This window comes from Cydia fagiglandana, chromosome 26 (assembly GCF_963556715.1).
Source record: "Cydia fagiglandana chromosome 26, ilCydFagi1.1, whole genome shotgun sequence".
Taxonomy (NCBI): Eukaryota; Metazoa; Arthropoda; class Insecta; order Lepidoptera; family Tortricidae; genus Cydia; species Cydia fagiglandana.
In genome coordinates this window covers 7,996,886-8,021,188 of record NC_085957.1, presented here as the reverse complement: position 1 = coordinate 8,021,188, position 24,303 = coordinate 7,996,886, and the positions used below count along the sequence as shown (strand labels likewise).

Below are 24,303 nucleotides of genomic sequence, written 5' to 3'. Positions count from 1 at the left end.
ATAAGCGTGTAAAACTTAAAATCGTTAATTTATTAAGAAAAACAACGATCTAAATTACTAATAATACGAATTCTGTTTAATGTTAGTTGTTATTATGCCTCCTACATGGTTAGAATGTACTTTATTTAATAAAATAATGTATGTACATCGTAACTTGAATCTATGACGTCTACCCACATCCGAGTACTTGACATATCTTTGTGAATGTAGTAATTTATTTAAATGTTACGTAAAAATGGGGGTACTGATACTACTGATGTTTAAACATAAACCATTCTTATTCAAAAATTCATTCAAATCCGTATAGTAAAATAACATGTGTCACAGCAATTATTTCGCGTACCCACATACTGCATTCTTACAAAATGGCCTACCTGCAAAACAGATTCATCTTCGACGTAGTCCACACATTCCCTCGGCACTAGTTTAGATTTTCTGCACCTTTTTCGATTGTTTTCAGCCATTTTTAACCACTCATATTTATTTCTCAAACTATTTACCGTGAGATTTAGAGAGAAAATTTAACGAAATTCTCAAATAAGTACACGCAATACAGCTTTTTGTGAACTTGTGAAGTGAATGACATTTGTTATGGTTTAACCGAATTTGTTTCTATTGTCCTTAATTATCGGAAGAAATAATCAGATCTCTCTTTCTTTTCCGGAATATTTGCGTTGATACTAGCGCCACGTGACAGTTAACAAATAATGCATCTTATTTCAGTCGCATAGTAATTGAGGTGACTCCACGCGGGTAGTTGGTGAGAAAGTACTATACGTTTTGAAACTACATAATATGTATGATAGCGTATGTAGATCACAATTTAGAAACAGATTTTTAGACTGAATTAACGTTTCTATCACGAGTCGGACACTCCATAAGATTCAAACGTTTACTTTTTGTATAGAATGTCTATGTGTACTATACTCTCATTCTAGTTTGGCAGACGAGTGTTGCATAGAAGAAAAAATAAAATCACAGTATTATAATATTTAGTGTTTCATTTATTATTCAATAGGTTTATATGATGAGATTGATGAGTAAATTACGAATAAATAAATGTATGTTATATTGTATAGAAAAGAGTTATGAAAGTGTTTATGTATGTAAGTAGAGGCTAGCAACACCAGCCATGGGCCATTAAAAAAAAAGAAAATGGCCGATCGGGCCGATCTAGCGATGTGACGAGTCGACTTTTTTTCGATTCGAATCATTCGAATCGATTCGGCCACTGATCCGGGTTGAAATTCGAACTGACTCGACTCGACGGTTTGCGTGGTTCGCGACAAGGTCACGGGCCGCGGAGCCGCAAACGAGTCAAGCGGCAGTTGTTGTAAACAGAACCTTCAGGGCACCGAATTAAGGTTTATTTTTCAATGGCCATACTAGCAGTGAACTCGACTCGGGATGGCGAATTAAGCGGCAGTTGTTGTAAAAAGAACCTTCGGGCTATCGAATTAAGGTTTATTTTTGAATGGCCTTAGCGTAGCGTTGACTCGGCTCGGAGAGTTGGTGAATTGGCGATTCATTCGCCGAGTCAGCGGATCGGATACCAAGTTACCAGTCAGTTTAGTGGCCGAGTTGATTCGGATTGCCAATAGTCTTGATTCGAATCAACTCATCTGTAGGTTGATTCGGATTATTCGAATCAGATAACTCGACTCGCCCATCGCTAGGCCGATCATAACCTAATAAAAATGGCACTTCTATAATAACAATAGAATTTGTTTAAAATAAGCTTAAACATGAGTGTATTTATTAAGCATTACAAGCCTAACAACCTTGTAACTGTATTTAACGCGAAAATATGGCGGTCGAGCTCCACTGCAGCCGATGTAACCTTAAAAAAGGATGAAGAGGAGGAAGAGTTTAGAGTTTTAGATATTATGCGGAAAACGCAAAGACAACAGCGTAAAGTTGCCCGGAGAGCCGATGTACAGCCTGACAGAGGAGATAGGATGTCCACTGACCAGGTATTTGAAACAAAAATTCACAAATGTAACCTAACCTTACCACAGAATAAATAATAGTACTATGTACAGAAGACTCACTCTAACAAAACGCGTCTGTTACGATCAGCACAGATATGGCCGCTAGGTGGCGACAGTGCGACGTGCGGCTTATGGCTTTCCCCAAAATTGGGGTGGAACGGATATACTTTTATAACCTGTAGCGAAGCGACGAAATCGCGGAGTGAGCCACGCCTGACCTTACATAGTTACATCTATTTTCTTATTTCGACTAAATACACACTCAATCTGAGTACATTTTAACTGTTGATGGCATAACTATTTAATTTGAATAAACTTATTTCAGAACTGGGGTAACGTCTGGCCGGGTCCTAAAACCTTTCACCCGTCGTCAGTGCCTCTGCCGCTTCGGCAGGGCTACGTGCCCAAAGGAATGGCGCCACCAGGCAAGAAGGCAAACGCAGAACTCATGAAGATACCTAACTTCCTCCACCTTACTCCGCCAGTCATCAAAGCTCAATGTGAAGCAATCAAAACCTTCTGTACTGAATGGCCGAAACAACTGAACTGCGAAGAAGCTATTGAAAATCATTATCCGCAAGAGATTATAACTTCGGATTACTGCCATGCCAGTCCGTCGATCCGTAACCCATTGGCTAGGATAGTCACTCTAAGAATAAAGCTGTCTTCATTAAACTTGGACAAGCATGCTCGGGACAAGTTCCTCCGGCTCGTCGGAGACCGCTATGATGACAAGACAGACTTAGTCACGATCACCGCTGACCGATGTCCGCTCCGCAAACAGAACTTGGATTACGTTAACTATCTTTTAACGGCGCTCTATCACGAGTCATGGAACGTTGAAGATTGGGAGAAGACTAAAACGGAATCGGATATGGAATATTATGATTTTAACTTAAATAAATCTAAGAAGAATTTGATTAATTGGCATTTAAGATCAAATAATGAGAAGGTTAATTTATCTGAAGATGATTATAACAATTTTGATGTTTCGAAGATCCCGAATGGTCCTGGATACGTTGAAGCGTTATCAAACTTGATGAATGGGGGTGAAAGTGATGCCACGTTGAAGCAGTATGGATCATCGGTCCGGAAACTTTTGGGGTTGCCTGAGAAAGTGTAGAATTTGTAAAAATAAATTGTAATTTAGTGTTTTGGTATCATTTTATATGTTCAATCATGGAAATGCACCTTTCAACTAAAATAGTCATTGATTTAGGGCAGTGGTGGGCAAACTTTCTTCATGGGGGGCCAGAAAGTTTAGGAAATTTAAGTGGAGGGCCAGAATTGTAGCCAAAAATTATTTTGTTTTGCTATAATCGTGGGCCAAAGCCATATACTAATTATTTCATAGGACCGCCGGCGGGCCGGATAAAATCCATTGGCGGGCCGGAGATGGCCCGCGGGCCGTACTTTGCCCACCACTGATTTAGGGTGGTACTGACACAGAATAAGTAATTACCGTAGAGAAAGGACACTTCCTACAAAACTAAGTTTGACAGCGATTCAGGGTCGAATCATGCTATCACTTTCTAAACTTATGGCACTATCCCTTTCGGCTATTAAGGGTTGTCAGAATTCAAGTAATTATCTGTGGTTGTGCACGCAAAGGAACGTCAAGTTACGATCAGCACATATACAGGGTGTCCCAGAATTCGACGTCAAGCCGTAAACGGATGATAGACCAAGTCTTAACAGTTATCATAAAAATACAAAAAAAAAACCAACTCATGTTTTTTAAAAATTATAGTCACTTTAAAAATTCACTAAAATATCCACACCATGTAATGGTTCTTTAACTCTTGTTACTACAAATTCCATAATTTATTCTAATTTTTGTATTATTGTGTAATCTTGAATAATTACAGGGTGTGGATTTTTTAGTGAATTTTTAAAGTGACCATAATTTTTAAAGAACATGAGTTCGTTTTTTTTTTTAATTTTATGATAACTGTTATGACTTGGTCTATCATCCGTTTACGGCTTGACGTCGAATTCTGGGACACCCTGTATGGCCGCTAGGTGGCGAAAGCGCCACGCGCGGCTTATGGCAAACCCCAAAATTGGGGCCGAACGGATGTACTTTTAGCTATCTGTAGCAAAGCGACGAAATCGCGGAGTGAGCCACGCCTGGCAAATGCGAGCCGAACGGAGCCGAGTTTGCCTGAAGTTTGGACTGTCTTCCCACTGGTACTGGTATTCCACCTGTCTAATTTTTGGTCCAATGTGCATTGCGTTTCACTCTCTTAGTAAGCAAAATGTGAGACGCAAATACACATTGGAATTAAATTGGACAGTTGGTACCCTTAGTTACAATAGGGTTATCTTTAGTAGAAAGTAGCTTGATGTGGGACTACCTATAAATATCTATTTGTGACGTTCCACGGAAAAAGGTATTACCTTATGGCGGCTGGCGCTTACGTCGCATAGCGCCGCAAAAATATTGGAGCGACTTTAATAATTGTGTAAGCGCCAACCGCCATATTTAAGGTATCTTTACCCCTGGGACGTCACATTTTAATAAAGATCGGTTTTCCTAGGATAGCGGCCGTCTCCATACTAAATAATTCGGCTAAATATAGATTTCGTAGTATTTGTATGGAGACGGCCGCTATATGACGGCACCGCTATCCTAGGAAACTAGAGCATACGTATGTAACTTCACAATCATCTTCATCATCAGCCCGTTGCAGTCCACTGCTGGACATAGGCCTCTCCCAAGGTACGCCACGTGGCCCGGTCTGCCGCTTTATGCACCCAGTCGCTGCCGGCCCTCCTGTGCAAGTCATCCCGCCATCTGGCCAGAGGGCGTCCCACGCTACATTTGCCCAGACGCGGTCTCCACTCCAGGGCTATAACCGCGAAAATCGAAGTTCGCAAATTGCGGGGATTTTTCTCTGTCACTCTAATTACGCCTTCATTGGAGTAAAAGAGAAAGATCCCCGCAATTTGCGAATTTCGGTTTTCGCGGTAGCCCCTCAGACGCGACTCCACTCCAGAACACACTAATAAAGATCGATTTTCCTAGCATAGCGGTGCCGTCATATAGCGGCCGTCTCCATACTAATTAATACGGCTAAATATTGGATGTCGTCGTATTTGTATAGAGACGGCCGCTATATGACGGCACCGCTATCCTAGGAAACTAGAGTATTACTCCAGCGCTTATCGGTTCTGCGACTTAGGGCCACCCCACATCTAGCGTCCCTCGAGCGTCGGCGTCTGGTCAGCGCCACTCAGCGCTATGGAAAATGACGTCGCTGCGCAGTTGCGTCGACTTTGCGTCGACGTTGCGTCGAGCACAGCGGCCATATAATTGTAGACGCCGACGCTCGAAAGACGCCAGATGTGGGGGGGGGGGGCTAAATAGTACGGCTAAATATGGATGTAGTATTTGTATAGAGACGGCCGCTATATGACGGCACCACTATCCTAGGAAACTAGAGCATTACTCCAGCGGTTATCGGTTCTGTGACTTGCGTAGCCAGCCCATTGCCACTTCGACGTACCCACTGAGTTTGAAAGTTGAAAATTAATTATTATTTGAAACTACCTACAAAACTAAAACTGTTGTAGGTAGTTTTAATTTTAGGTTACTTTTTATTCTAAGTTTGTTATTGAAATAAGTAAATAGTTATGGAAGCGAAAAAAAAAGATATTATTATTTGTGGAGTATGTGAGGTGTGCAATAATAGAGTATTGTATTGTATTTCGTATTATACCTATTGTTAAAGTGTTAAGATGAATGATTGTTTAGTAATAAGATCCTGTGCTAGATGTCGCTGTACCAGCCACAAACTGGCGCGTACAATGTATATCCCTGCCCTTATCGTTCGCTAGATGTCGCTGTTCCCACGGCAAACTAGCTAACGACCTGTTATCGAAAAATGTACCAGCATGCTTAATATTATTTTTAATGTTCTAATTTCTCGCTAGATGTCGTTGTACCGGTTACAAACTAGATAACGACATTACTTTGTTAATTATATATAACAAGATTGTACTTTTCTTTTGGGTAAGTGATATAATATATACCAATTATTAATATAACATTCACAAGATATACGCTCACTTTGTATAATTTTACAATTTGGGTTTTATACAATGCAAAACTTATATTATTCAAAATTATACAAAGTGAGCGTATATCTTGTGAATGTTATATTAATAATTGGTATATATTATATTACTTACCCAAAAGAAAGATATCTATTAAAAGTACAATCTTGTTATATATAATTAACAAAGTAATGTCGTTATCTAGTTTGTAACCGGTACAACGGGGTAAGTAATATAATATACAGGGTGGAAAGGCACGACGATCCTTTCCGCAAAAGGGGGATTGTTTAGCCTAAGCCCTATATTTTCTCCATAGAAACTATGTTAATATGGGCAGCGGTTTCAAAATTATGACCTTTTAAACATCCATGCAAAAAACTACTTTGTTCTAACCCTAACAGGTGACAGGGCCAATGAACTTACTTGTAAACAATCAGTATACGACAGGAAATTATACTAATTTATTGCCATACAACCATTCTTAGGTCTGCTTACAACACGGTAAGAATCGTTGCAGGATTTTCGCTTTCTTAGTGGTTCCACTTGTTCAATACTTGAATGAAGAAGTTATGTTATTCCTTAATATTAATAATACTAACCACAACATTGTTTACAACGACAGTTCAAATGACAACAATTGTGACATTGACAACCACTCAAAAGTACGCAATCGTCTTATCTCTGGTTTCTGTGATTGATAAAAAGGTTTTAGCTTCTTAACACGTTTCACAAAATTAATTTCGAATAATTGGAAACTATCTAAAATAAAAAAAAATACAAGTAGGTTGTTTTGATGCACCAAATGAACTTGCAAAAATGAAATACTAAGAATAAATCAAGAATAAATACTTCTTAAATACCTAACTAACAAACCTTCTTGCGTGGTAGGAAATAGACAAAACGTCTGATGTTTGAAATTAAATTGTCATTGAATTTTACTTCATATTTACTTTATTTCATATTCTCCAAATAAAAATGCCGTTGTTAGATAGATGCTCGTGGTTATTTAAATTTGTCTGTGTAAAGATATGGTGTACCAAACGGAATGTGAAACTGCGGACGAAATGAGACATTAAAGGCTAATTGCTGCTTTTGACAATCTGCGGAGGAAAAATGACGAAGAGCGAACGAAGAATGATGTGCACGGGCTCGGGTGCGGGCTGCGGCGTACATTATAAGACACGGAGGTACATTTGAAAACCGTATGTGAAGAGAAGATAGTGTTAAATATTGGCAAAAAGTAATTATCTAAGAAAGTAATTAAATTGTTTGTAATATTTTTGCATTCATTTGATTTATTTGTCATTTATGCGTCATTCATCATTGCGATTCTGTCAACGATCGGAAAAAAGCGTAAAGTCCCGAGCTTTCCAGACCGAGATCCTTAACCTAGCCGTCATGTGCACAGCTATAGGGTTATCACCACAGTTAAAAAGTAGAAAATTTGGTATTTTTATATTTTACTCTATTAACGATTCTTACCATTACCAATCTGCTCTGTATCTCTTAAACGACCTCATACTTCCGGGAAGGATCGTCGTGCCTTTCCACCCTGTATACCAATTATTAATATAACATTCACAAGATATACGCTCACTTTGTATAATTTTGAATAATATAAGTTTTGCATTGTATAAAACCCAAATTGTATAATATCAAAATGGCTAATTTGTTTTTGTATAACATTCAATGTAGATATAGTTGGTCAAGCAGATCTTGTCAGTAGAAAAAGGCGGCAAATTTGAAAAATGTAGGCGCGAAGGGATATCGTCCCATAGAAAATTTGAATTTAGCGCCTTTTTTTACTGACAAGATCTGCTTGACCAGCTATAATTTCATATTGTATAAAACTTGAATTTCATAAAAATTATATAGTCGAACGATCAAAAACTATATCAGTTACTAGATCTAAGATAAATAAATATATAATATAATAAATAAATAATAAATTCCGGTAAGTTATTAAACCATGGACCAATTTCGTTCTGGCGCTTTGCCGGCCGCTGCCGCGGCACGCTCGCTTCGCTCGCTCGGCTCGCGCACTGTTTGTTCGCGGTTCAACCTAACACTCCTCCTCGCTTCGCTCGTCGTCGTACCTAAACGGAGACCTGCTTTAGTAAAGAGCAACCGGCAGAAGATACTAATTACTTTGTTACATGTATGATCATATATTTTGGAAGGTATTTTTCTCATGTAATGATTATGTTATAATATATTTAAGATATTTCAAATAAGCTTTATTTGTAATAATTCCTATAAGTTTTGAATGTTATATAAAAAATAATTAGCCAATACAAATTTTATATTATTTATTAATATATACGAAGTATGTTAGAGAATTTGTACCATATATGTTATAAACATATATTTTTTGTTGGTAGCCCCAACGTGTGTTATATGTTGCGAATGATATTAAAATTAGATTATATCAAATGTTGGTATACATATATTATACGACGCACACCTTTCTTTTTTTGGCAAATAAATTGTGTTGAAAAATTGCATTTGCGTTTTCGTTGAATGTGAACAACACGGAAGTTTAACACCTATCATCATTATCATCATCATCATCATCTCAGCCATAAGACGTCCACTGCTGAACATAGGCCTCCCCCTTGGATCTCCATTCGTACCGGTTGGTAGCGACCCGCATCCAGCGGTTTATGCGTCGTTGGACTAAAAGTAAATATGGCGATGTATAAAAATGTCTACTTGCATAAGTTCGTGCGTATATAATTTCGACGAAGTATAAAAATGTGCATCTGTATATTAGACCAAATATAAATATGTTGCGGCACTAGACTAAAAGTAAATATGACGATGTATAAAAATGTCCACTTACATAAGTTCGGGCGTATATAATTTTACGAGGGGATGAATTTGTTCCGTATATGTATTATTATAATCCTGGACCTATGTAAAGAAAGTAGTCATTTTTATATTCCGACTTGATAAGACTTAGACATTTGTATACTTTGAAAGTAGTCATTTTTATATTCCGACTTGATAAGACTTAAGACAACATTTTGAAATATTGGCTTTCTAATACTCGGACCAATTTTTATTTTATATGTAGACATTTTTATACATCGCCATATTTACTTTTAGTCCAACGACGCATAAACCCATCCAGCGTCTTCCGGCGACCTTAACAAGTTCGTCTGTCCACTTGTGGGTGGACGTCCTACGCTGCGCTGGTATCGTCTTGGGTCGTCCCATTCGTTTTTCGTCAAGTTCTTAAATTAGTCCTATTCTGCTTTCGTCACTTAATCTACATTGAAAGCCAACGACGATTGTGACGCATGTAGAATGAGTGACGAAAGTAGAATAGGACTAATTTAAGAACTTGACGAAAAACGAATGGGACGACCCAAGACGATACCGGCCTCCCCCTTGGATCTCTATTCGTACCGGTTGGTAGCGACCCGCATCCAGCGGTTTATGCGTCGTTGGACTAAAAGTAAATATGGCGATGTATAAAAATGTCTACTTGCATAAGTTCGTGCGTATATAATTTCGACGAAGTATAAAAATGTGCATCTGTATATTAGACCAAATATAAATATGTTGCGGCACTAGACTAAAAGTAAATATGACGATGTATAAAAATGTCCACTTACATAAGTTCGGGCGTATATAATTTTACGAGGGGATGAATTTGTTCCGTATATGTATTATTATAATCCTGGACCTATGTAAAGAAAGTAGTCATTTTTATATTCCGACTTGATAAGACTTAGACATTTGTATACTTTGAAAGTAGTCATTTTTATATTCCGACTTGATAAGACTTAAGACAACATTTTGAAATATTGGCTTTCTAATACTCGGACCAATTTTTATTTTATATGTAGACATTTTTATACATCGCCATATTTACTTTTAGTCCAACGACGCATAAACCCATCCAGCGTCTTCCGGCGACCTTAACAAGTTCGTCTGTCCACTTGTGGGTGGACGTCCTACGCTGCGCTGGTATCGTCTTGGGTCGTCCCATTCGTTTTTCGTCAAGTTCTTAAATTAGTCCTATTCTGCTTTCGTCACTCAATCTACATTGAAAGCCAACGACGATTGTGACGCATGTAGAATGAGTGACGATAGCAGAATAGGACTAATTTAAGAACTTGACGAAAAACGAATGGGACGACCCAAGACGATACCGCTGCGCTTGCTAGTCCTACGTATAATTGCATAAAAATAAGGAACCCTAAAAAGCTTATCGGTTTTGTAACTTTTCCATTTTCATTATCAAGTGTTTCTTCACACATCGATAAATGTAAAATACAGTTAGCAATAAAATTGTTACTGTTATTGCCCGCCCAAAATGGAGCACAGAGGCTTCAAAATATTAGTTTTATTTTATTATATTAATTTTATATTGTGTATAGATGAGTATTTCGTGCGTACAGTACCTCCGAGTAAGTCATATTTCTATTTATTATCCAGACCGAGATTTGCTCGGAAAACATATAAAAACTCAAAAATACCTAGCCTTGTCCCAGAGATAAGACTTAGAGCTAGATCGATTTTTCACCCCCGAAAACCCCCATATAGCAAATTTTATCGAAATCGTTAGAGCCGATTCCGAGATCCCCGACCTATATATAAATAAATTAATAAACAAGAATTGCTCGTTTAAAAGTATTAAGATATGCTTATTAGTTATTAAAGTACCGGAAAGTTGCATACATTTACGCTGGTCGATCGGTACCTATAAATTTATAATTTTTCCGGGGCTGTGAAACCCGCCGCCAAAAAGCCGCTTCCATACAACGTAACATACATCTTCTTCTTCTTCTTCCTCGCGTTATCCCGGCATTTTGCCACGGCTCACATAGGAGCCTGGGGTCCGCTTGACAACTAATCCCATGATTTGACGTAGGCACTAGTTTTTACGAAAGCGACTGCCGTCGGACCTTCCAACCCAGAGGGGAAACTAGGCCTTATTGGGATTAGTCTGGTTTCCTCACGATGTTTTATCCTTCACCGAAAAGCGACTAGTAAATATCAAATGATATTTCGTACATAAGTTCCGAAAAACTCATTGGTACGAGCCGGGGTTTGAACCCGCGACCTCCGGATTGTAAGTCGCACGCTCTTACCGCTAGGCCACCAACAACACACATATACAACGTAACATACATACTAGTAGTTCGCCCCGAACTGTGAACTCGCCGTTCGCCAAAAAGATCAATTGAATGCAGTGCTACTTAGTCCGAGATGGGCATTTCGTAATTGATTCCTGATTCCACGATTACTGGAAATTACTTTGTAATCTGATTACCGATTCCCAGATTACTTTGTTATCTAACAATACCGAATTACCTACTAAGTACAATTCCATTTGAGGAATCAGGAATCAATTTTCGAATACTACAATTACTAGTAATTGGAATCAATGTAGATTCTTCATTACAGGAATATATTACTTGACTCCTTTCAGATTACATTTCGTACTACTATCAAAAGTACAATTCGATAGTAGATATAGATGTTGTTGACTTACTAGGATGCATCTACCTATACCTTATTTGAAACAGGTGTGTAGATTTCGAAAATGATGATCATGACCAATAAAACGACATCCATGACGACTTTTATGACATACTGCATGGCATTGGATTCTAAAATGATCATCATTTTCGAAATCAGGGCCCCCTAAAACCTACAAAGTGACATCCATGACGACTTTTATGACATAGTGCATGGCCGCCATCTTGGATTCCAAAATAGTCATCATTTTCGAAATCGGGGCCCCCTAAAACCTATAAAACGATATCCATGACGACTTTTATGACATAGTGCATGGCCGCCATCTTGGATTCCAAAATAATCATCATTTTCGAAATCTGCGCCCCCCAAAACCTATAAAACGACATCCATGACGACTTTTATGACATAGTGCATGGCCGCCATTTTGCAATCCAGAATGGTCATCATTTTCGAAATCTGCGCCCCCCAAAACCTGTAAAACGACATCCATGACGACTTTTATGACATAGTGCATGGCCGCCATTTTGGAATCCAAAATGGTCATCATTTTCGAAATGTGCGCCCCCCAAAACCTGTAAAACGACATCCATGACGACTTTTATGACATAGTGCATGGCCGCCATTTTGGAATCCAAAATGGTCATCATTTTCGAAATCTGTGCCCCCTAAAACCTATAAAACGACAACCATGACGACTTTTATGACATAGTGCATGGCCGCCATGTTAGATTCCAAAATGGTCATCATTTTCGAAATCTGCGCCCCCAAAAACCTATAAAACGACATATATGACGACTTTTATAACATAGTGGACGGCCGCCATTTTGGAATCCAAAATGATCATCATTATCGAAATCTGCGCCCCCCGAAACTTATAAAACGACATCCATGACGACTTTTATGACATAGTGCATGACCGCCATCTTGGAATCCAAAATGGTCATCATTATCGAAATCTGCGCCCCCCAAAACCGATAAAACGACATCCATGACGACTTTTATGACATAGTGCATGGCCGCCATTTTGGAATTCAAAAAGGTCATCATTTTCGAAATCGGGGCCCCCTAAAACCTATAAAACGACATCCATGACGACTTTTATGACATAGTGCATGGCCGCCATGTTGGATTCCAAAATGGTCATCATTTTCGAAATCCGCGCCCCCTAAAACCTATAAAACAACACATATGACGACTTTTATAACATAATGAATGGCCGCCATTTTGGAATCCAAAATGGTCATCATTTTCGAAGTCTGTGCCCCCCTAAAACCTACAAAACGACACCCATGACGACTTTTATGACATAGTGCATGGCCGCCATTTTGGATTCCAAAATGGTCATCATTTTCGAAATCGGGGCCCCCTAAAACCTATAAAACGACATCCATGACGACTTTTATGACATAGTGCATGGCCGCCATCTTCATCTATATTTTGTTGCACACTTACCTTGGCCGCAGACGTTCGGAATTTTCATTCAGTTTCCGTACGGAATGACAGGTAGGAACGGGACGTCGCTCTACAAATGTCATTCCGTTCGGAAAATGGGGTGGGCCGGTCGAAGTATTTTGAAGATGGCGCCAGCATAGCTTGCCCTGTCAATCCCTAGAATTGTGTCAATTTTTTGTTTGTAATGAATATTTATGTCCTGGATGCCAGTCATTTAAGCCAAATCTCATAGACAAAGAGGCAAGCTATGATGGCGCCATCTATGCAAACCTTTGACAGTTGCCAACCCCATTTCGAACGTCTGTGGCCTTGTGGCGAGGCTAAAGTCGACAATGGATTGAAAACGTGTGCGAATATAGTTGTCAAATCAAATTTGTCAGTAAATAAGAACAAAAAATCTATACTCGTCCTTTTCTTTCGGGTGCTAGTACTGGTGTAAGACAAAGATAGTATCATTCTCTCTGTCTGTGTTTGAAACGAGACAGTCCTTTGACAAACTATAATTGTAAGCTCTGTGGAGCCTTTAACTGATTCACCATAGAGATTAAAATAAACTGTATCTGTGGTAAGCCGTATTGTTTCTGGTATCTATGGAGTGTAGAACCTCTACCTTCCATAGTTTCTTGCCAAATGTCAAATACCTATACTATGTTTATTTTTATCTTGCTAATTATTCCAAAATGGTAAATTTAAAGACGATATTATAAAAGTGCAAGGCGAGCGCTTTCATTTGATACCAAACTCGACCATACTTTCTTACAAAAAAGATGACCAGAAATGCATGACCCCTCACAAATAGCTTTTTAGCATTTTAAGCTCTTCTAGCTTAATAACCTCTTGATAAAGCCTGCTCATAATTTAATGACTAAAATTTACTGCCCTCAACTACACGTTTACCCGATTTCATTTAAATTAGGACAAATTTACTTAAGTTCTTGAGTATCAAACTATCTTCTGACAGTTCAGCTTAAAACATCGAAATGCCGGGACGTGCCGCTAGCCGGCCGCGTGTCTGAAGTCGAATGTAAGAACTTCGCTTCGCTTCGCTCGCTCGTTCGATTAGGTATAAAATCTGTCTGGTTACCTACTTGGTACTAAAATTCGTTGCTAAAATTAGGGTTGCCAGATCGAAAGGCGCTAGTATCGGGAAACAATATAAATTTTTCGGGATTTTGGGACTTAAGTCGGGAAAAAAAAACATTCAAATTAAAGTAAATGTATTAAAACAACGATATTTTACATTATTGGCACTACGTCAGCTGCGCTGCCCATAGACGTATTTAAATCAAAATAGTATACATTCTTTGAGATCTTGAGTCGCTCGCTCGCTCGTCGACAGTTCGGTACTCGAAATTATTGTTTTATAACGTGAAGCTGTTTTTCGGGACGGTTTACACTTTGTCGGGAATCGGGAACACGTGCTAAAAATCGGGAGAATCCCGCCAAATCCCGACCATCTGGCAACCCTAGCTAAAATTGTTAACACTGTTAACATATGAGAAAATAGAGTAAGTAGAATTCGAGTAGAAGATGTTTTAGGGTCAAACAGGAAACTGTGTTACGTCTTTCCTGTAGACATACACAAGAGTTAAGAGCTATAAAGGTTAATTTTCTTATTTAACCCTTGTCCACGTGAAAAGGTCCTCCTTTTATTTAGAGAACTATGAAAAATCATTACTTACATCCACAAGCTGTTAACTATTGTCCACAGGAGAGAAAACTAGTGTGTTCGCGCGAACTGTACATTTTTGTAATGATTTTATCATAGTTCTGTAAATAAATAAAGGAGCTTTTCACGTGGATAAAGGGTTAAATAAGAAAATTAACCTTTATAGCCCTTAACTCTTGTGTATGTCTACAGGAAAGACGTAACACAGTTTTCTGTTTGACCCTTTATGTAATTTTACAGTCACGCCTCCGAACTTTATGGCCTGGCCGAATGGGTCCGTACCGTTTTTCATCAATACCGAACACTTTGGTAAGTCATCTCCCAAATACCTACAGTGGTAATGTCATAATGTGCTAAGGGCGAAACTTCTATTAAATTATGACGTTTAAATAACACTTGCACAGTCTGCGCTATCAATATCGCTGCTTTACTAGCTTAGCTTGGTCTGTCTAATTTTTGTCAAAAAATTATTAAGATTAAGGTAGAGTCTGTGCGGAAAGAGAAGTTTCGTGGAATGTACAGTCGCTATCAGATATATCGGAGCGGCCAACGTATTCACAATATCTGAACACGCACTCTAACGCCCTGACAATAGAGGCGTGCTCAGATATTTGTGAGCACCTTGGCCGCTCCAATACATATGATGGCGACTGTATGGAGCCCGATACATTCCACGACTCTTCTCTTTCCGAACAGACTCTAGAATAAATTGATAGGCGTTTCGGATTGATTCAAAATAATAAGAAATAGGTATTAACAAACTTACAGTCTGTATCTTTAGGTATTTATATAAAAGTAAACAAAATCTACCCTCAAACGGCTCCTTAAGCCAGTTGAGGGTAGATGAAAACATTACATGATCAAACAATGTAGGTTAAAGTCAGGTCGCTCATTGTCAGATCCAGGCGATTTTGTATTTGGTTGGTTAACCAATAAATGTTTTTAACTACCCGAAAATGTTTTTTTTTTTACAATTATGGCCTGGATGCGAGTCCTTTAACCTTTTGGCCGCCGGACCTAGTCCGCAAAGACGCTCACTCACACGCCAGAGCAAATTTTAAGTAAACAACTAATAAAAAGTTTAGGGATTGCAAATAGTGATATCGATATTTAAAATATTATGGTAAAAATCTTTTTAATTTAGCTTTGTTCTTATCCTGTTTTAATTTCATTCCAAATTGCCAAAATTAAACATATGTTTTACACCCGAAAATGTTTAAAATATGGGGATTTAACATAAAAAACAACCACTAAACAATGTCGATTCAAGACGTGATATCGCCGCACTAGGCTGTACGAGAAGTCTTTTATACAAGACAACGGCGCCCATGGACTGCCCGCAATGCAGACCGACAAGGACTGTTTCCGCGCGGATCAAGTAATAATAGTCTCTAGGTCAACGGCGTAAGCGCTTGTCGGTACGTAAACTTTATTGGCGTAACGTTAAAGCTGCGCATCATGTGTCGATAAAGTCAATATACCGGAACTGTTTTAGTGAAAATTACACGTGGGTTGAATTTTTAATGAGTGAAGATATTATTCCGGAATTAGAATCTATCATTATAATTTCAGTTTGGTTTACATTAATCTGTAGGTAAACTCTTATCAAAAAAACGTTCAACGACTTGTTACAAAAAAATTACACATTAACTTCAATGTTATAACAATAAAAGTAAAGTCTGATAAACAGGTATGTCCCTGTACAACACTTGTGCGAAGCGGTCGCTGCGGTGTATCCCTTCCCACTAAGCTATAAAATAACATCAATTATTTTTTTTATTTATCTCTTCTGCAATTAAATAGTCCACAATCTACAATGGCAAATTTACTTGTCTGGCTCTACTTTATAGAGCTAAAGAAGCTACCTGAACTTTAAATATAGTTATGCCTATCTGACTCTCGTTCTACGTATTCTAGTAAGTAGTTACCTACTATTCGTTAAAAAAAATTGGCGATTAACAAGTGTTCAAATACTTAGATAAAAACATATTTCTGACTTTATATTTACTTTAAAAATTCCCATATCGAGTTAACATTCCCATCCCTAGCTGTCTTTTATACAAGACAACGGCGACGAGGAACATGAAAAATGTTGAAAATTGGAGCAATTTTTTTAAATGCCTTATTATAAAAGAAGGGATTTATATAGCGGCTTAAAAAGCAAATAAATGAAAAAACAAAGACCTTAAATATGAACACGAGTGTAAATGAAATTGCAATTGTTATTATTTTCACATTAACTCAGTGGTTGAATTTGTGTCTTGTATACAAGACGACGGCGCCAGCGTTAGTTCTATCGTTGTCTTCTATACCGGACAACGGCGGTCAAAGGGTTAAGCCACCCGAAAATGTTAAAATTGTTTGTTTACTTTTATTTAAATAGGTACCTAAAGATACAGACTGCATGTAGTTAACTTCAAAGTACTTATATATAGTTTGTCAAGCCGATCTTGTCCGTAGTAAAAGGCGGAAAAATTTAAAAAATGTACGCGCGAAGGGTTGTCGTCCCATAGAAAATTTGAAATCGCGCCTTTTTCTACTGACAAGATTTGCTTCACCAACTATAACCAGAAAATGTAAAAATTGTTTACTTTTATTTAAATACCTAAAGATACAGACTGTATACCTAGTTCGTTTTTTTAGCATTAGAAAGAACTCCACAGAAGCAAGCGTGCAGTTTTTATCAGGCTCTTTAATTGTTAATAATTAATGAATTATCTAATGTAGCATGGTCAATACATACATATTGATTTATACTTCAAATTATTACCGCTAAAAGTGCCGGATTTGGAACCACAAGCTTACTTCTGCGAAGTTCTTTCTAATGCTAAAAAAAAAACGAGCTATAGTTCAAAGTATTCATAATTTTCCCATAGACAACGAGCAGACGCTGATTATAATGACGTCTCTCTCCCTCGTCGCGTTCAAGACGTGTCTGAAGTTCGCGCCGGTGATGGTGCCGCCGGCGGGCCGCGAGCACGTGCTCACGTTCGAGAACCCGCGCGGCACGAGGAAGTGCGAGATACACGTGCACGGACACTCGAAGGAGGAGCCGCATGTAAGCGCCATCACACTATAAATAGCGTCTCCCGAGCGTCCGCATCCAGTCAATATATAAGGCGGTTTACATTCGCGGCTCGTGGCTCGTCTCGCGTCTCGACGATTTTAAACACTAACGGCAGGGTAAGGTAAGTGTCCCTGTGAATGACACTATTAGGAGGAAATTAAGACATTTATCCGGAAAACTACTTAACTATGACCCATACAGACTATTGGTGTATACAGATTTATAAACCAGTTCTTCCTTAATATCAGCGGAACAATACATTGTATAATAGTAATAACAATTATTAATTATTTCAGTTTTCCTCGACATCTAAATTTGTACCAGTGGATAACTGGCGAAATTTCGAATGTCCCATTGTATGACTATGAAAAAAAAATGTCGTTGACCCAGTGTATGACATGGAGGTGCATCAAGTTTACATGATAGCTGTAACCAATGTATGACACTAGTTACGACCCAATGAATGACACCTCAATACGTAACTGTCATTCACTCCACCACCATAGTAAAACAGTGTATGACACTCATGTCAGATACTACTCACATGATCGAAAAATAATTGGTTTTTACAGAGTATATTAAAACTATGTCTTTCTTCCTTACAACATGGTCAATATTAAATTTCATAAAATAGTAATTTGTGCGAGTGAATGACATAGATGTCATACACTACTAAACGCTAAATTTTTTTACCAGTGTATGACATGTCTTCTAAATACTAACGTAAGGAAAATAATCTACTTTTAATATACAATATCAATCGTTTGGTTTATTATGTAACAATATGAATAAGCACTTACTGATTACTTATAAAGTCCTGTTTTTTATTCACACTTTTAAGATGCAATGTCTTAACAGATGTACTAAGAAACCCGACGCACAACTAAATCGATGCACCTCCTAGCAAAAACTACCTCACAAAGTGAAAAATATTTAACGTATTAATGACAGCTTCGGAACAAAATTCATAGATAAAAAATGCAATCGATTAAGTCCTGTTTTATGTTTATATTAAAAACCGTTTTCTTGTTTTTCAAAATAAACTGCGTAAAAGTCATACATTAGGTCAGTGTCATCCATACGGACGTTTACCTTAAGTATAACGTTTGTAACTGAATGACAAGTCGAACGCGAGTGTAGATGCAAGCGCCCCTCCCGCGTGAGTCCATCGCGAGCCCTTCTGACTCGTGCCAGGCGTGGCCCACTCCGCGATTTCGTCGCTTTGCTACAGGTAGCTAAAAGGGTCTCATCGCCTTCAAGACGTGTCTGAAGTTCGCGCCGGTGATGGTGCCGCCGGCGGGCCGCGAGCACGTGCTCACGTTCGAGAACCCGCGCGGCACGAGGAAGTGCGAGATACACGTGCACGGACACTCGAAGGAGGAGCCGCATGTAAGCGCCACCACACTATAAATAGCGTCTCCCGAGCGTCCGTATCTAGTCAATCTATAAGGCGGTTTACATTCGCGGCTCGTGGCTCGTCTCGTGTCTCATCGTCATCACACTAGCGTCTCCCAAGCGTCGCGCCGCGTCTATATAAGGGTCTCCCCAGATATAGTAGTAGTAGTAAAACACTTTATTGTACAAAAAACAAAACAAAACAGGAAAAATAACATTCGTCATTAGTACAAAGGCGAACTTATCCCTTTAAGGGATCTCTTCCAGTTAACCTTTGAGCAATTGAGGGAGAATATATATATATATCGACGCAGAATCGGCAAAAGCCGATAGGAAAAAGCTTTACGTCTGCGCAATAGTTAAGAGCAAAAAAGCCGTCAACAAAGCGCAGAGATAAAGCTTTTTCCTATATGTTTCCTAAATGTCGATATATCTGGGGAGACGGTTGCGGTTGGAAATGGACTGTCACCTTTAGTCAACTCTATGGCTGCTCATTGGCTGCTGCTAGACGCAACGTCGGCGCAACTATGTAGCGACGCCACGCCATTTTTCATAGCGCTAAGTCATAAGTTTTCTCACATCCTCCGTGCTTGTTTTAGATCGTGACGCTTGGCTATGACTGCTTACAATCCCCGTGGATGGATCGCATCGTGTTGAGAGCCCTAGGGCTCCCCTTCGAGCACAACCGACAGTCCCGAGACAGCTACATCGACGTGCAGTTCGAAAATATAGAACAACGTAAGTTCTACCTACATTTTGTTAATTGCTCACTCCCTACGAGTATAGTTTTGGTACCAAAAATACTATTATTTTCATAGTCGACATCTAGCATCGAGTAGCGGAATTATCAGTACCTACTGCCAAAGACATATGTAACTTCGTATAAGACGAATAAAGTCTAAGGAAAAAACGTAACTCGGAAATCAAGAAAAAGTCATTCTCGAATAGATTCCACACACACCTTTAGCCTATTCTCGGCTAGGTGGCGTTGACGACAGCGTTTGATATTTAACAATTTTAACACATATCAGTGAAAGAACATGGGTCAGTATGGAACAATAAACATTAAAAATAATTTATCCGTAAACATAATTATTTTGATTAATTTATACATTTTCAATTTTATTTTAAGTTTTAATCGTATGTCGATAGATGGCAGTAAATGTACCGTGACTACAAAATTTACTTTGGCAATAGCCCTCTATACTATCTACTCTCTTTGCTACTGTTAAGTAGCAGTATTAGTATTGTCAGTGACAATAGATGTAGCACGGACTGGAAAGTCTAATGCTCATCAACATAAGACGAATGAAAACATTAGGGGTAAATAAAAACATTGTAAGTGCAACCAAAGTACACATCATTGTAATTATGGGACTTTATCATGTGATTGTATTTCCATATTATATTTGACAAACAACAACTAGTCTACTACAGGTACACCTTTCGCTGTAGATCCGTTAAGCAACACAAAGATAAGATTGCAGCTATAAATCTTGCCGCAGTTCGCTCGCACAATGTGAGACGCAACACATTCATTGAAAAAAATATTGATTAGGAACGATACCTGAAACGACAAATAATATAATATACTTTCTAGTGTAAGCATCTATCATACTTCACAGGTACTAGGTACATTCACCTGCAATAATAATCCCGAAAAAAAAAACATTATTGCGAATATTTCAAATGCTACATCAGTTTTAATTGGTTATTATGAAACCAGTATTTGAACAAATGCAGAAATAAGTTGGTTTTCAATATCTATATCAAACATATCTTGCAGTCACTGATAATTAACTAGATCGTGACAGAGTTATCATCAACATAATTTATTGTTAATAATTAACATCAGATATCAGTTGTTTCGAAGTCGTTTCGAAGAGAAGACATGGCGCTGAGCCCGTATAAGTTAGAGACGAATATATTTATTGAAACCAACGTCCAGTCAATCGACTACGATGGTGTCATACTCATCTTGTATCCGGAAGAAAATAATGTACCCCTAACAAGAGACATCGGCAGTTTTGTCAAAGAAATAACTAAATTAGACAAGCATGTGTATAAGGAGTGTACCCTTTGGAACTGTGAGCATGTCAGTGGTAGAAGACTCATATTGGCACCTACCGGAAAAATTACACCGTATCATGATGTGAGAGTCTTGAAGGAAGCGGCTAAGAAAGGAGTTTTGAGAGCATTAAACGCCGGTATTAAGAAACCACTATTGATTATACCTTATTGTGTGGACTATCCTGATGGACAACTAGTATCAATTCTTGGTGCCTTTGAAGCTTTGTACCAACCTCTACACGTAGTTGACCGCGGAGAAATTAATAACTTCTACAAAATCGGGTTTTATGCCGAAGAGAAAAACACGGACGCATTTAAAAAGGTTGTAAGCAACGCTATAGCTTTGGAAACAGCCAGGATTGTCGCTAGAGATATCGCAGGAGGAGATCCTGAAAGGATGTCACCAGTAAAAATAGTTGACTATGTAAAAAAGACCTTCGCTGGTTGCAGTAACGTTGTCATAACTGTCTTTGATGATGAGAAATACATTGCTGAGGAATATCCGCTTTTGGCAGCTGTTTCTAGAGCATCCAGTCGCGTAGAGAGGCATAAACCATGTGTGCTACAAATAGTATACACTCCTACAAACGAAGCCAGAGTCACTGAAACTCTAATGCTGGTTGGTAAAGGAGTAACTTACGACACAGGCGGCGCCGACATCAAAATATCAGGTAAAATGGCTGGCATGTCTAGGGACAAAAGCGGAGCAGCAGCCGTAGCTGGGTTCCTAAAGGCCTGCTCCATACTTAAACCACCACATCTTAAGGTCATTGGGACCCTCTGTCTCTGCAGGAACTCTATTGGGGCTGATTCTTACGTGGCTGATGAATTACTAGTCTCCAGAAGCGGTAAAACTGTTCGAGTGACGAATACAGACGCGGAAGGTCGATTCGCGATGGCTGATGCACTTTTCAAGATGGGCGAAGTCGCTAATAAGCATATAAATCCACATATCTACACTATAGCAACATTGACAGGGCATGCCAGAGCTTGTTACGGAGGATATGTAGCTGCAATGGATAACTACGCAGCTAGAGCGACGAACCATTCGAACCGACTTCAGTTTAGCGGTACTAGGGTCGCAGAAGGCATAGAACTGTCCGTGATACGACCAGAAGATCTATCAGTCAACGATGGTAAATGCAAAGGCGATGATCTGATTCAGGTGGACATGGACGCGAAGGCTCGTCATCATCAGCTCGCCGCCGGGTTTCTGATTAAAGTAGGGGGTCTAGAGGATATGAATGTCAAGTATACTCATCTGGATATTGCAGGAGCTGCCGGATACCCTCCTGAGGAGCCTACGGCTGTACCTATTCTCTCTTTATGCCTTTTGCACAAAGTTACGACACTGTAAGGTTATTTTTTAACTATTACCTGACCTGCTAACGTGAGTTTCGTTCTTGCGCGCGACTCCATACATCTAGCGCGACTTCAACGAGAACGCAACAAAGTATAATTTTAAAAATATATTTTTTTATGATCATGTGTATTTATTTTTTTAATTCATCAATAATATAATAATAAATAATAACTGATAATCAGATGTCAAAGTCTCTTACTTAACTATTTGTAAACGTTGGTGTCCTGGAAGATAAGATAATTTTTGTCTGTTAAGATTATGTTGTTATACTTAAAGGAATTATAATTGATGTAATAAAATGTTATCTAGTACCGGTTGTATATTTGATTTTACCTATTTTCTTTGTCGAAGTCCGCCATTTGTACAACTTATTATGTTTTGTAATATGCAGACATCGTAAATTTTATAGCTTTTTTGGTGCAGCGGAGTGGTGTTAAAGGAATTGGGATATTTTCAATGTTTGATTTCGAATTCATATTATTTTTCGGATCCTCAGATGTTAATTTCTATCATGATTAAAGCAAATTTTCCGTCGGACGTACCTACAGTTTTTGAACTACAAGAAAAAAACTGAAAAAGAGCAAAATTGTTTCCACAACTCCTGGAATGGATTGGCAAACTAGGATTACACTAATTTAGAACCAAATGAAGGAAAAAAAGGGGAATTAATGAATGGCCTATGAAGGTAGCTAGTTCAAATCTTACCCAAAGCGGTGAACTTATCAGCTTGATAATAAAATAATTTGGCCAAGCCCGAGATAGCTCGAGGCATTTAGTGTTCCGTATTACGGCTACCATCAGTTTGGCATTGGCATAAACGATATCGTGAACGTAATTTACTTCCTATATATATCTCTCTTTCGCACTAATATGTCAGTACGAGCGAGATGCATAGAAAGTAAATTACGTTCACGGTAATAGCGTTTATCAGGGACACAGCCGCTATGGTTGACGTGAAACGTGACGTGGTTGAAGTGGTGTAGACAGCTAATGCGAAGGCCGAAGGCCGAGCTCCGCGTAGGGCCGAAGGCCCGAAGCATCCAGGATGACTGTGCTTAAACACAGAACAATAGTACAAGTGTCTAAGTGCGAAGGCCGAAAGCCGAGCTTTAGCAAAATGTCAGTACTTTAGCACAGAGCAATAGTACAAGTGTCTAAATGCGAAGGCCAAAGGCCGAGCTCCACGTAGCTCGAAAGCCCGAAGCGTCCAGGATGTCAATGCTTTCACACAGAACTATTGTTCTGTGTGAAAGCATTTAGACACTTGTACTATTGTACAAGTGTCTAAATGCGAAAGCCGAAGGCCGAGCTCTGCGTACGGCCGAAGGCCCGAAGCGTCCAGGATGTTAGTACTTAAACACAGAACAATAGTATAAGATAAGTGACTACGAGTAAGTGCGAAGGCCGAAGGCCGAGCTCCGCGTAGCCCGAAGGCCCGAAGCGTCCAGGATGTCAGTGCTTTAGCACAGAACAATAGTACAAGTGTCTAAATGCGAAGGCCAAAGGCCGAGCTCCGCGTAGGGCCGAAGGCCCGAAGCGTCCAGGATGTTAGTGCTGTAACACAACACAATATTACAAGTGTCTAAATGCGAAGGCCGAGCTCCGCGTAGGGCCGAAGGCCCGAAGCGTCCAGGCTGTCAGTTCTGCGTTTAACCACTGACATCTTGCGATTGCTTGATGTATTATAATAATTTTGAGTAATATTTTAAATGTATACTCCTTCAATTTGAATTTAGAACTCATT

General features: G+C 38.9%; 4 protein-coding genes across 5 annotated transcripts in view; 3 read left to right on the top strand and 1 right to left on the bottom strand.

Annotated features, from left to right (window-relative positions):
- The window catches only part of LOC134677383 (uncharacterized), an 82,078-nt gene that overhangs the window by 20,507 nt on the left and 37,268 nt on the right, over positions 1–24,303 (bottom strand). Inside the window, exon 1 of one of the 2 annotated variants that reach the window (XM_063535824.1) lies at positions 375–854. The exons of the other annotated variant lie outside the window; for it this stretch is intronic. Within the exon in view, the coding sequence (XP_063391894.1) occupies positions 375–464 (90 nt within the window). The 5' untranslated portion in view covers positions 465–854. Of the gene's footprint in view, positions 1–374; positions 855–24,303 lie in introns of those variants that run through there. 2 annotated transcript variants of the gene reach the window in all.
- On the top strand, positions 1,674–3,145 carry LOC134677706 (small ribosomal subunit protein mS35). The gene is made up of 2 exons (XM_063536170.1): positions 1,674–1,973; positions 2,317–3,145. Exons 1-2 carry the CDS (start codon positions 1,746–1,748, stop codon positions 3,112–3,114), a joined length of 1,026 nt encoding a protein of 341 aa, XP_063392240.1. The 5' UTR covers positions 1,674–1,745; the 3' UTR covers positions 3,115–3,145.
- The window catches only part of LOC134677479 (uncharacterized), a 48,923-nt gene continuing 34,979 nt past the window's right edge, over positions 10,360–24,303 (top strand). The window contains exons 1-4 of the mRNA XM_063535961.1: positions 10,360–10,468; positions 14,905–14,973; positions 17,541–17,722; positions 19,726–19,864. Of these exons, the coding sequence (XP_063392031.1) occupies positions 10,375–10,468; positions 14,905–14,973; positions 17,541–17,722; positions 19,726–19,864 (484 nt within the window). The 5' untranslated portion in view covers positions 10,360–10,374. The remainder of the gene's footprint in view (positions 10,469–14,904; positions 14,974–17,540; positions 17,723–19,725; positions 19,865–24,303) is intronic.
- LOC134677358 (putative aminopeptidase W07G4.4) lies at positions 20,780–22,568 on the top strand. The gene has a single exon (XM_063535793.1). It carries the CDS (start codon positions 21,018–21,020, stop codon positions 22,551–22,553), a length of 1,536 nt encoding a protein of 511 aa, XP_063391863.1. The 5' UTR covers positions 20,780–21,017; the 3' UTR covers positions 22,554–22,568.